General features: G+C 43.3%; 1 protein-coding gene across 3 annotated transcripts in view; it reads right to left on the reverse strand.

Moving 5' to 3' along the window:
* Positions 1-5,560: 5,560 nt before the first annotated feature.
* Positions 5,561-12,944, reverse strand: part of LOC119180708 (protein HGV2) — a 31,668-nt gene continuing 24,284 nt past the window's right edge. For 2 of the 3 annotated variants that reach the window (XM_037431841.2, XM_037431838.2), the window contains 5 exons: positions 12,205-12,406; positions 11,564-11,602; positions 11,412-11,459; positions 8,556-8,684; positions 5,561-6,001 (listed from right to left, as the gene is read on the reverse strand). In XM_037431841.2, the coding sequence (XP_037287738.2) occupies positions 5,936-6,001; positions 8,556-8,684; positions 11,412-11,459; positions 11,564-11,602; positions 12,205-12,406 (484 nt within the window). In that variant the 3' untranslated portion in view covers positions 5,561-5,935. The remainder of the gene's footprint in view (positions 6,002-8,555; positions 8,685-11,411; positions 11,460-11,563; positions 11,603-12,204; positions 12,407-12,944) is intronic. The other variant, XM_037431839.2, reaches the window with a different exon arrangement.

Genomic DNA, 12,944 nt, shown 5'->3' on the forward strand with positions numbered 1-12,944 from the left:
GATTTAAGGGTCTGCGTTGGCTCGAAAGTAGCCCCTGTTCGCAGCTATATTTCCTTGGCCCAATAGACAGGAATATTCATAAAGGACTGCTTGGTCTGGCCAAAAAAATTTTTTTTTTGTTCGTTGATTTTTTTAGTTATCTCAGAGAAACGTGCAAGGTTGCAATGTTGTAAATGTCTTGAAGGTGTTTAGGGAATATGGAACGGGTCGTAAGTTCACTCATGAGGTTGCCCATAATAACCAGTTAGTTTATATTGACTTAACACTGCACCTACTATCAGGACACATATGTTCGTTGTATAATTTTAGGACAGTAAAACCTCTTCTCAACATTTAGATCAGGACATTCCAAAATTGTAAAAAATGGAATCGCTGGGTCTTGTTTAAGGAGTGCCTTGCCAAAGTCATGCATTCACACCATGAATTTGGCATTTTCACGTCAAATCAACCATCTAAAGATGGCTGCATACCCAGAAAATGTTACAAGCAGAGCTGTCGAAAAGATCATTAAGATTTTAAAGGGTGGACTAGGGCACGCCTCTGCAATAAAAGACGCACAACGAAAACGCTTTGCTGTTTTATCTTGCGTTCATCGGTTTGCACACGAGCTCAAACATATAGCCAATCATTCTGGTGTAGAGATTGTTTTTAGTGAACCTAATAAGGTTCAACACATCTGTTGCGAGGTGGACAAACTATTTGACGAAGTTGAGAAGAAAAAAATTGTGCGTCTTGCAAAAGAATGTGAAAAGTTCATCAGGTGCAAGGTTAATGTTAAGGATGTAGGTAACCGGCAGATCTAGCCTTTCATAATTTGCAGGCGATTGCCCTACCCGGTTTCCGCTTTGCTAATTGTAGCTAATGTCCTTTGTTTGTTTTTTAAGCACGAGCAGGCTCTTAAAATAAAAATCGTGCATAGTGTGACGTCAGCGTGCATAAGACGGCGGCCTCTGTGCTATTCCACATACAGTATTGTGCCATTACCCTATCTTACTGCACTATACCGAACATAATTGTCACTTATCATCAGTTACATACGACCTATCAGTCACGCTGTCACATGCAGGACAGGGGTAGTTTAGTTATTTCCCTAACTTGCGGCCGTGTATATATATATATATATAAGTCAGACTGGCCGATGCATTAACAGTCACTTTAATAAACATTTGAAACTTTTGGAAAATAGCATTCACTCCCACTTAGCGGAGCATTGCAGTAGCTGCCAATGTTATCCTATTTGGTGTGACATTATTATTTTGTTTTAACACAAGGACAAGCTAACTTGGGAATTAGTAGAAGCGTTTAGTATCAGAAGGTGTGCTGATAAATGCATAAGCAGCCCATCTATTTCATTAACTGACGAGTTCACCTTTTTGAGCCATACTTGACTTTCAAATTCTGCTGCACGTTGTAGATACTACTTATGTAAAAATTAGTGTCATGGTGAGTTATCGTTCTTTCGTTTTTTTTACGCAGTAGCAGGAGCCAGCAACAACCATTGAATAACTTTCAGCAATGGCCTTCAAAATTGCAGGCACGATTTGTTCAACTGGGCCCCGCCAGAACCAAGCAAAGATCGAGTTTTTGAACCACTCGTGCCGTTCCCCATGGCAACATCCCGCGGTTCTTTTTTCCCTTAACTAACAGAAACGGACAAGCAGCATTTTATTGCGTCTCTTGATGCAGACTAGGTTTTTTATTTAGTGCAGCTAGATCTATTACTAGTGATTAATCGCAGGCGGTTCATCCGACATCATCGGGATCATTTTGAGTATGTCCTACTGCGGTACATGTATTCTCGTGCGCTTACCTTAATTTCTCGGTAAACAGGGCACTGCTGTTGATAATATTGTCGTTTTAGATGTTATACATTGAGCTTTCACTCAAATTGTTATTTGACTTTAGTGTCCCTTGAACAGTGTTAACTCCTGCTGAAGCACCCACATTGTTTCATTCTATGCCCACGCAGGGGCCAGATTTGAAAACTGCACTCGCACGAGTCGCCAAAGCTTGAGTTTACGTGGTTTAGGTGCTCCCCCGCTCTGGGGCATTAGTTTATTACAATTTTAGATAGGCTTTTTGAAGTGACACCAGTATAAAGCCTTTACAATTCAATTTCAGCATTACCAAACAATACTACAAATTACAATAAGGAAGCCAAGCAAAAATTTCGGTGTCAGTACTTTAACATACGTAATTCAGTTCAAAAACATTGCAGTGGCTACAAAGAATGGCTTTAGTATGCATGCGGCTAACGAGACTAATGGCAAGTCCTAGTGCAAGAATAGAAAAATTTAATCTCGGCAATAGAAAATGGCCCCATTGAGATGCTGTGAAATTTGAGCATAGGCAACTACACAGAGTTTTGTGCACACAGCAAGTTTATGTTCGGACACTTCACTTATCCTAAAGAGTGGAGCCACTTTTAGAGATACCTTGAGGCCATTTCAATGTGAGTGGGAAGAATGATGTATGTTCTAATTGGACTAATTTACAGGCTTCAAAACAATTGCCAATCTTGAAAAAATTAATTTACAATATAAAAAATTCACAGCCTTTCAAGCTGAATCTAGCTTTTGTGTCATGTATTCCTTTCTTACTTGCACACTTGGACACCCAGAACTGCAACTCACAAATGGCCTCACTAACAGGAATTTGCATTCTTACACAAAAGTGGCAAAAGCTATTTCCAAAATAACTGCAGGTGAGACAGGCGATAATGCCAAAAGACACTAACTTTATAGACGAGTGCATCGTTGTTGCTGATACCCAGTTTGCGTGCTGGCAGTGAGTCCTGAAATTATATTAAGACTGATACAGGGGTGAGACGGCCGAGAGTGAAATGGGAGCAGTAGTTGGAGCAGCGAAATTTCTATTTTGCAGCAGACAAACTTTGTCTTAGAGCAGTTGTCGGCATTTAATACGTCGTCCTAAGAGTCTCAAAAAACAAATTTTTCGGAACATGGGGGCACAAGTGCATACTGTATTTGGCTTATAATGCACATAACACTGAAACCGACTTTGAAGAAGGTCTTTGAACAGATTATCGCCAGCTATGAACTGCACTGCCTTTTTACATACCAAACGCCCTTGAGACAAACATGTGAAATAACATTAAAAAAAAAGGTTCTGAAAACTACGTTCTCCGGAAACATTTCACAACGAAAAACACACTTGAAGAGTTTTAAAAAGTTGCGATCACACAAGAATCGGAGTTACGTAACCGTAGACTTTTTCTTAAAGGGACACTAAACTCTAATAACGTATGACATCTAAAACAATTATAAGATCAGCAGCAGTGCCCTAATTAATGAGAAATTAAGGTAAATGCACGAGAATGCACGCACTACAATTGGACATTCACAAAATGATCCCGATGACGTCAGGCTTACCCCCCACAATCAGTCACTAGTAATTGAACTAGCTGTACTAAATAAAGAACCTTCCATGCATTAAGACACTTAATAAAATGCTGCCTGTTCATTTCTGTTTGATTTATGAAAAAAAGAACTGCCATAAGTTACTGCGAAGTTAAACTGGACAGGTCGAGCTATCTGCGGCGCCCAGTTCAACCAAGCACGTCAGTCATCTTAGAGGCCATGGCAGGAGATTGTTCAATGGCCGTTGTTGCTGCTGTGACTCCTGCAACTTTCGTTCTGCTGCTTCTGGTGTCGGCGGCTGTGCACTTAAAGCCGGACAACGTAGTGCAAGGCAAGAGTGACGCGAGATGGCTACTTTCAGTCGGGGGACTTGAAACGCGCTAATACAATGCAGACCACTAAAACATGATTTTGTTTCGAAATAAACACTTCCTTGGCACTAAAGTAACACTACTAGGTTAATGAACCACTATTTCAACAATCAACGTTGACTTAATAGTTGCTTTTAGTGTCCTTTTAAGAATAATGACTTGATTTAGCATGGTACGGCTTTGACTTTTTGTACGTCTGCTTTTCTATCTGTCCAGCTGCGCGAACGGCATACCATCAAGTATACTCCAAGCTTTTAACAGACAGCAAAAGCGCACTGCACTGCCAATGTATCTTACACCAACAAAACCTCGCCGCACTGACTATCTTGTAAAGCACTTGCGTATGGCACTAAGTGATAAACGAATGGTACTTGGCGATGGTACTCTGAATGGTACTCGCCGCGCTACCACTCATTAATACAGCCCACGTTGGCCTGCTCTACATCCTTTAATATCGAAGGCCAGCACCGTTGATATAGAACTTCCAATACATAAACTTGCAATTGCTGCCCGCACCGTGACTCGCGTATAATGCGCTCGCATCGCGCAGTGCAGTTTCGCAATGTGTCCACGCAAACAAACTGCCGAAAGTGCAGGTACCAGATTTGCTGCGAAAAGAAAGGACGGGGAAGGGGGGGTATGCCAGTTACAAAGCGGAACAACTGCCCTTCAAAAACAACAGGCGAACGTATAGCTAAGCCTAAAAGCTTGTGTAGCCCCATAGTGTAGCCTTACAGAGTTAATATATTAACTCTACAAGGAGCTTATGTTGCGTGCATTTTCTTGTTGTAGTGTCCGTGTCTGTGTGCGCGCCTTTGTTTAGTTAAAATATAAACCAATACCAACTAGCTCAATTACCCGTGCTATTAACTATGTGTAGCCAAGAGCAAAGCTGGGACACAGCGACGCCTCCTGAAGTGCTCCTTTACCAAGCGGTATTGCAAATCACCATTTCTGAAAACTCGTCCACGTGATCACCGACACGTCATGAGTCGCGAATAAAGTGCACAGGGGCTCGTTAATATAGTTAAAACTTGTTTTAAAGCACGTTCTATCACCACGAGCTCGCAAACCGTGCAAATTATATAATGCTGCTACTAGATGGGTCTCTGGCTATCTGTAGACACCGATGTGTGGATTTGGCGAGCGATGGCCTCTCTAAATGCAAACTAAACTCTCTAATCTATATAAATAATTGCTAATGGAGGTAAACTGGGAGCACGTCGCACACGTTCTGTTGCTCAACGAACCCAGTTCGAGAACCCGCGCGTAAATGACCGCACACAGCAGTGTCGACGTGAAAACCGGAGCGACCAGAGGAACGCACAACTAAAAACCTGACAGTCAATACCGCTACACATGCCACTCTGTTATGGTGGCTAACCGATTTTCGCTAAGCAACAATGGCACCAGAATACACAGCCTATAGCTAGTACTAGATCGAAGCAGCACGCTCGATGTACAGCAGCACATTTTTGTGGGGTCACGCATGTTTACAACTGTCCAGAGGAGATTATGGCAACACCATGGAAGCCTGCATCACCAGAAGGGTGCAAAGTAAAAACATGCTTGGGCACGTCTTATTACTTGTAGACAACTCTCCCTATTTCCCACACTGAAGCTGAGGCTGGCTTTTGAGGCCGTTTTGGAGCAGTTTGGCGCAATGTTTGCAATCTTTATGCTTTTTGAGCAGCTCGGCGCAAGAAAACGGAACTTATCAAAAATGCGCAAAATGCGCAGCTGTCTCGCCGCTGCTGATATAAAGGAGTACTGCTTATAAATAAGGGAGGAAAGTATGTGAAACCGAAATGTTTGGTAATAGTAATTTATAAACAAACCACCAATACATGTATCAAGTAGCATACCATTCTTACATAAAAAGGGACATTTTGTTTTTATTAGTTACAACCAAGCAATCACAGCACACAAAGAAACACATGCTTCAGAATTAAATACAACACATCCAATGGTACTTTTATACAGTGTGAAATGGTACATTCAAAAGCAGCAAGAAAAAAAGTAACACTTCGACAAAAGTGACATGCGTTAACTACCCCAACCGCACAGATCAAGGCAGTAAATGTGAATACGTAGTGGAGGGCAGTTTCTCCACGTGCACCGCTTTGTGGCGGCAACCAGACGTACAGTCTCGCAGTGCACATGCTGTTGCAAATTCACAATCCACTAAGAGGCCACGGTCTTTAAAGGAGACGCGGCAGTCTTTTCACAGTCGTTCGCAATCGATGTTTCCTGAAAATGAGTAAAACCACTTAATACATTGAACGCCACCAAAGCCATGCAAGCTTGGCTTGTCGACGACACAACCTTGCCCAAAACATTCACCAAAAATCTAGGCTAGTGCAAATAGTGAACTTAAGGTTCGAAGCGAATAGCGATTTGGTCGTATAATTTCGAATCAAATTCGAATAGTATATATCACATATTATAAAAAAAATGGGCATATCTGTTGACTAAATCGGCAGAACATATTGAATAACCGAAACAAGGCCTATGCAAATGCCATGCTTTTTGCTGCAAAGAAAGTGCGAACAGCTTTGACTAGTAGCAGGATTTGACTTTCAATAGAACGCAAACGACAGCCTGTAAAATATGTTATGTGTTAAAATTTACTATACTTGGAGCTAATAAACCGATATAACAAGCTTTTAAACTTTGAAAAATGATGATTCAATGTTCATCGAACTCAGAAGTGGAGCTTCGCAACAGTGTGGACTTCCCCTGTGTAAGTGTTTTCATGACTTTGCAGTCCTTTACTCGAGTGAAACAACCTTAACAGAAGCTTACACGCGGACTAATATACATCTATTCGTTCATTTCGAATACTGCAAATTCTCAGTAATTTAAATTCAAATTGAAGCGAATTCGAATACAGCAATATTCGTTCATACATTCAAAGCATTCAAGTATTCACACAAGCTTATTGAAATTGTTTGTGCTACACAGCTTCACGGCCAGAATACAGCTGACTAAGCTTTAAAGAGACACTAAAGGCAATTATTAAAGGGGCCCTGCAACACTTTTTGAGCATGGTCAGAAGAGGCTGCCGATCAGTAGTAGAGGCTCCCGACAAAACATGAGGCAAATAATATAGCACAGCATGCGGCCTGGAATTCCCAATATATTATCAGTCGATTTCTCTTCCCTCGAAAAATGACCAAAGATGCTAAAAAATCACACATAGCAAACCCATCAATCAGCCATTGACTGATTTGGACATGACGCGCTCGGTCGTGTGCACGTACGATCACACTGAAAAAGCCGCGCATTCAAAGAAAAAAAAAGAAGTGCTCAAGGTCGCGAAGCGTGCATGATGCCCCTTTTGCCCTCCCTGCTTAGCTTCCAGCCCTTTCGTCGAGACGAGGGAAGAGAGAATGCGTTGGCAGCGTGTGACATATCTTTGTAACTCCGCTCGTACCACACGGATTCTTAAAATTTTTGCAATGTTGAATTCGTGAGGCAATAATCCAGTTCCAGATGTGCTTATATTGAAAATGAAATCACGTTTTAGTGGTCTGCATCAAGTTAGCACACTTCGAATAACCCTGCTTAAGTAGAACTTTTCATGTCACTGTTGCCGGACACAACGTTGGCCGGCTTTACTGCGTGGCTGCGGACACTACTAGAAGCAGAAAGTAGCGGGAGCCACAGCGGCAACAACGGCCATTGAACCATTTCCTGCTATGGCTTCAGAGATGGCAGACAAGCTTGATTCAACAGGGCCCTACTAAATGGCACGACTTGTCCAGTTTAACCAGGCCAAAATTGAACTTTTGAACCACTCGCGCCATTCCCCAAAGCAATGTCCGGAGGTTTTTTTTTTTTTTTTTCCATGAATCAAGCAGAAGCGAACAAGCAGCACTTTATTACATTTCTGGATGAGCTGAAGGTTCTTCATTTAGTACAGCTAGTACGATTACTAGTGATTAATTGTAGGCTGTAACTATGACGTCATCGGGATAATTTTGAGAATGTCCTACGACGCATTTGTTCTCGTGCATTTACTTTAATTTCTCGGTAAGTAGAGCACTGCGGTTGATAAAATTGTTTTAAGCGTTGTCATACATTGAGCTTTCACTCTCGTGTAAATTGTTGTTTGACTTTTGTGTCCCTTTAAAGGAGCCTTCGAACACTATTCAATCCTTCATTCTAAAGTAGTGGGTTGCATAGAATGAAGTAAAGGCAGATTAACGCAGCAAGAATGGCAGCGATAACAGCACGCAGTTTAAAGTTGTTCGATTTAGAAAATTAAAAAAAGAAAAAATTCCTACCCACAACATGATTTTCATTAGGTCACCTCACCACATATCATTCGCTCTGACTAGCCCTGTGAGGTCGGAGGGCTGCCCCCAATGAAACGAGCTGGAAGCTCCTACGTATGGGAAGCTCGCAGCGCATTGTTGCTTGTCTTTTTCAATGTATTGCTCACGTCGTTGCCATAGCAACAAATGTGGTGCCTGACTTGCAGAATGTCAGCAGGCACTACTGTTTCGTCGCGAAGTATTTTCTGCTGTTTTTTTATGACATTCCACGTAAGTCCTCCCTTCTCTCATTCTAAGAAGAAAATTTGTGGAACGACCAAGGTGGCAAAGTACTGTTGACCCTTTGCAGCTTGTTTGGTGAGCTGCCCGATGAACTAGTACAAGGGTGCGGCAACACGAGTTCAATGAAGGGGCCTACTTGCACCGCTTCAACAACAATCAAGACCCTACCACACATGCGGAAAGCTTGCAAATGCGCAAACGCAAGAAGAAGGAAGCGACGTCATGCTCCAAACATGACTCACCGATGCCGGGGGCTTGCCAGAGGACTCGCCGTTAGTTTCCGTGACCTCGGGCTTGACCTTCTTGAGCACGCAAGTGGAGCTCCCTCCAGAAGAGCTGGCACCGTCACTTGTTCTCTGCAATGTGCCGGGCTGCCTCGTTCAACAAAAACGACCTTCCTCAATTCGACATGCAGGAGCGGTTTCGGTAAGGACAGCGCATGCAGCTTCGAAACACCGTTCTCCGTTACATACACCAAACGCAACGCTACATAGGCTAGCAAGATTTCTAACAGTAAATGTGTAAGCAAGAAGAAATACATCAATGATTTTGTTACCCTTAATGAGATTTTTCTTCGTTCTTAGCCTGAGTAATAAGTGAAAATGTGCTGTTCCGTAGAAACAAAGCCTGTTATAAGGTTAAAATGAGTTCTTTTGGACTACTTACCCCCATATTCAGCAACACTCCTTGTCTTGAACTTGACTTGACGCCGCGTTCAATGCAGCACTAATGTGTTTTGAACGCGCTGCATTAGGTGGTGCCAAGGCAGCACAAGCACGTTGCATTGAACTTGATGGCAAGTCAAGTTCGAGTCAAGAAGAGTTTCTGAATACAGAAGTTAGAGTCTTTGTTTTCGGCAGCCCACCGCAACGCCTTGCAAGAAGCCTCGTGCTCAGCTCATACAAGCGTTTACAACGATGAAAGCCGACTGTGCGTGCCATGTTCAAATCATCTTGAATAATTAAAATTCGAATACTTTACTATTCGTTCGAATATTCGAACCATTCTAATATACAAACAAGCCTAGCGACTAGGCCTAACTCCGCTATACAACGGCGATGTTACGAGATGCACTCAAATATAGAGAGCAAGAGCATCGCTCTAGCAGGTATACAAAAGTGATGACGCCGCAACATGCTTCGCGAGCATGGAATTGCATCGCCTGCATTCTCCTTGGAACCGCAGATGGGATTTCAGCACATCAGCTCTGCGATGCCAACAAACGCTTTAGACTTCATAGACACGTCTTTATGTGCTGACACTGCATCAAAATGTTCAATATTGTGTATATTGCATGGCATGAAATATCCGAGCCTGGAATCGCGTCGTCAAATTTCGCTGAATTTGAACGTCAGATGAAGTGTTTGTTGTGGCGAGAATATTTATGCATTGACTCCTATGAAGTGCTAAAAAAAAACCGAGAATTTTTCATTGTACAGCGAGACCCCGTTAATATGTACCTGCCGAGGACAACGGCAGAACTATGCACTAAACATACTACACATTAATCACCAGCTACAAATTCGCATCTTCTGACATTCCATCGTCGCCAAAGGCCACCATTCATTGTGATGGGAAAATATTGCCTAAAGTGCCCACTGCAAAGCCATTTCTTTCTCTTTGCCGAAGTGCAGAAAAGATTCTGTCACTCTAGCACAACTGTTCGACAGCACGCAGTGGCAAAGCCAAGGAACATTTCGAAACTACCTACTGCGGGTCCGAGATACGCAGCATGGAACAGCGACAGAACGACATAATTGACGGTCCGTGATACAGTTATTCCGCGGTCTACTTCTACGCGACAAACTGACACATTTTTTTTTTTAAACATGGTACGGTTGCAGAGAGCCAAATCATTTACTGCATGGCTGGTTGCGTGCATCGCTTTGCCTATCCTCCGCACACCATGACTGCCAATCCACTTGCTGTAGAGTACACCTGCTCCGCTTCAAGCTATGCACAGATGCGGCGAGTAGCCTGTTGAGTTAACCCGGCGACGACGAATCTTGCGCAAGCGATGCACTCTTTGCGATGCTATAGAAGTCCTGAAAGCGGACGGAGGCACGTTTCGGATGCTGCTGAAGAAAAAATGTGCAGTATGGCTACAACAGCTCCATGCTTGCTGTAGGGTGCGTGTGTTGGCGCAATACAGCAAGGTTTCTCGATGCCCGTGACCTGCAACACCGAACTCCGTGACAGCGAGCTACTTGCATTTCTATAAATGCCTGAACACGGTTCCACACAACGAAGCAGCAGCGTTTGCTGGCCCAGCGCGTTCAGATAGTTGCATACTAAAAGCGAGCAGTATGGTTAACGAGGCGCCTCACCCCACGCGTGCCCGGGCAGGTAGCCGGGGATGCTTACTGCGACAAGTCTTTCCGCCGGTGATAAGTCATACCGGCGGCGCCTTTGTCGGTGGTTGCCACCTCACCTTCATTATTTTCCTTACGATAAGCCGCAAGGCCATTGCCGCGATAAAGCAGAAGTCGGAATAACTGATCGATTGATCTCCGCACTTTACGCGACAAAGAACCGTTTGAGGCATAATATGGCATCTGCAAGTTCACTCGAGCAGTAAAATTTTCTGGCGCAAAGTTATCGTGGTATGCAGTTAGCTGATAGGCATAAGCCTACACTACGGCTTAGGTGGTCCACCAATGCATTATTCTCTACGAGACTTGTCAGGGATTCGTCGCAGCTACATTTTAGCCATTAGTACGTCTGAGGCGGGTATACACCAACAAGGTTTGACTGTGGCAAAAATTTCCTTGAAGGGGCATTCATTGTAGCAGGGTTCGACTGTATGCTTATGCGAATAAATTCAAATAGCAAACACTATTAAAAAAATATTCCACAGTTCAAATATTCCCACACCCCCAATCATAAGACAAAAGTATCACAAGATGTCGCTACAACGTCCAGAAACCCAGCACTGCCGAACTCACTTGTGGCAATATTTATGGCAGTTATTGTCGGTGTTTTCGTCTTCCCTGGCATGTTGAACCTGACCACAAAACAGCTAAACTAGTAGTACAATATTCCTTTAGATATTTTTCATTGCTCATTCAACATAAATAATGAAAGAAACAAAACCAAACCTTTCGCTTTATGAGATGAGTGATGACATTAACTGGGCGGCTTGATTCCTGCATAGGAAACAGTGATAAACAATGTGTATGTACACTTCTTTGCAGAGCATGTGCTAGTTCGGAATGCTATTGATGTGCACTAACGAAGCGAAAACACTTACGGGTTGGGAATCTGAGCTCTTTTTGACCGGAGATGGCGCCTGCAAAATGAGATGGCAAGAAAAAAAAATCTGGTGAGCGAATTTCGTGCTGGATAAACTTGAGCTGCACATGGCATAAATGCACGCAAATTAGCCACGCCAGTGTAATTCGCAAGAAAGCGCCGGAAATACAAAATAATTGGTGGATTTTTTTTTTCGTCCCAAAAAGCACACGACAAGGAGAGATGCAATAGTGGTGGGTACCAAGAAATTAACAGCCACCTGCGGGATCTTTAGCGCGCACATTAATCTACACGGGCCTCTGGCATTTCGTCTCTATCGAAACTGGCACGCCGTGGCAGAGATACGATCAGCTGTCGAGCACCAAAACCAATAGACCACTGCACTGGGTCTCCATCAATTTCAATTTGCCGCGATATGCACATTGACACACACAAAAGTGCCCACACTGTGCATGGGATAGATAGCAATTAACCGCTTTAAAAACTAAATGAGCAAAATGACTAAGAATAATAACTTGGCTACCCTGCTAGATATTGTTGAACAGCTCTGTAGAGTTTCAAGGCATTTTCTTTTTTTGTCAAGGCCAACGTACACTCGCAGCACAATCTCAATACCCACTGCTTACGAATTCAACTTACGGGTAAGCGCTCTCGCATCTTCTCGATCGTGGCGTCCTTGAGAGCGCGGCAGTCTTGCCGAATGGTGTCCTCGGTGTCCTCCACACGGTTCCGCACCTCGGGCAGCAGCAGCTGCAGATCCTCGACTTCTCGTTCGGCCACCCAAACAGGGTCGTCCTCTAAGCTGCCCTTGCGTTCCTTGTCCTTGTTCTCGTTGACAAACCTGAAAGAGGCACAACACTTTAATCCTTCAATGTCTGAACTATCAAACTGCCGAACAAAATAAAAATTGTTTTCATTTTCCAGCTTTTAGTTTTCCCAGCAGCCTTTAAATGGTTCTGCAGTTCTGCAACTATATATACAGCAACTTTAATGCATACTTTTATGTATCTCACGAATGTTCCATATGCCAACGCACTTTGGAACTACGTAACATGTAGTGCACCACCCCTTAGGTTCGTCCACACCAAATGAACGAAACTACTAAAACAATTTATGTCACACGCTTCGCACTTTCTGCCGTCAGCTACAAAACATTATATACCTCACACAAAACGGCGCTAGGTTAATGCTGAAAGCTACATTCCCCGTGAGGAATATAGCTTTCTGCGACAAGTGCAACAATTTTTTTTCCGAGTGGAGCTCCCACCCGGCAAAACACGGCGCGACGGTAAGTCCCTTCGTTGTGAACCTTCAGTCCACTCGTGCAAAAGTGATCACTGGCAATCGGCAGACTGCAATAATATTTTCGCTGCAATAAA

The sequence above is a fragment of the Rhipicephalus microplus genome, chromosome 10 (assembly GCF_043290135.1).
Source record: "Rhipicephalus microplus isolate Deutch F79 chromosome 10, USDA_Rmic, whole genome shotgun sequence".
NCBI classification, from domain to species: Eukaryota; Metazoa; Arthropoda; class Arachnida; order Ixodida; family Ixodidae; genus Rhipicephalus; species Rhipicephalus microplus.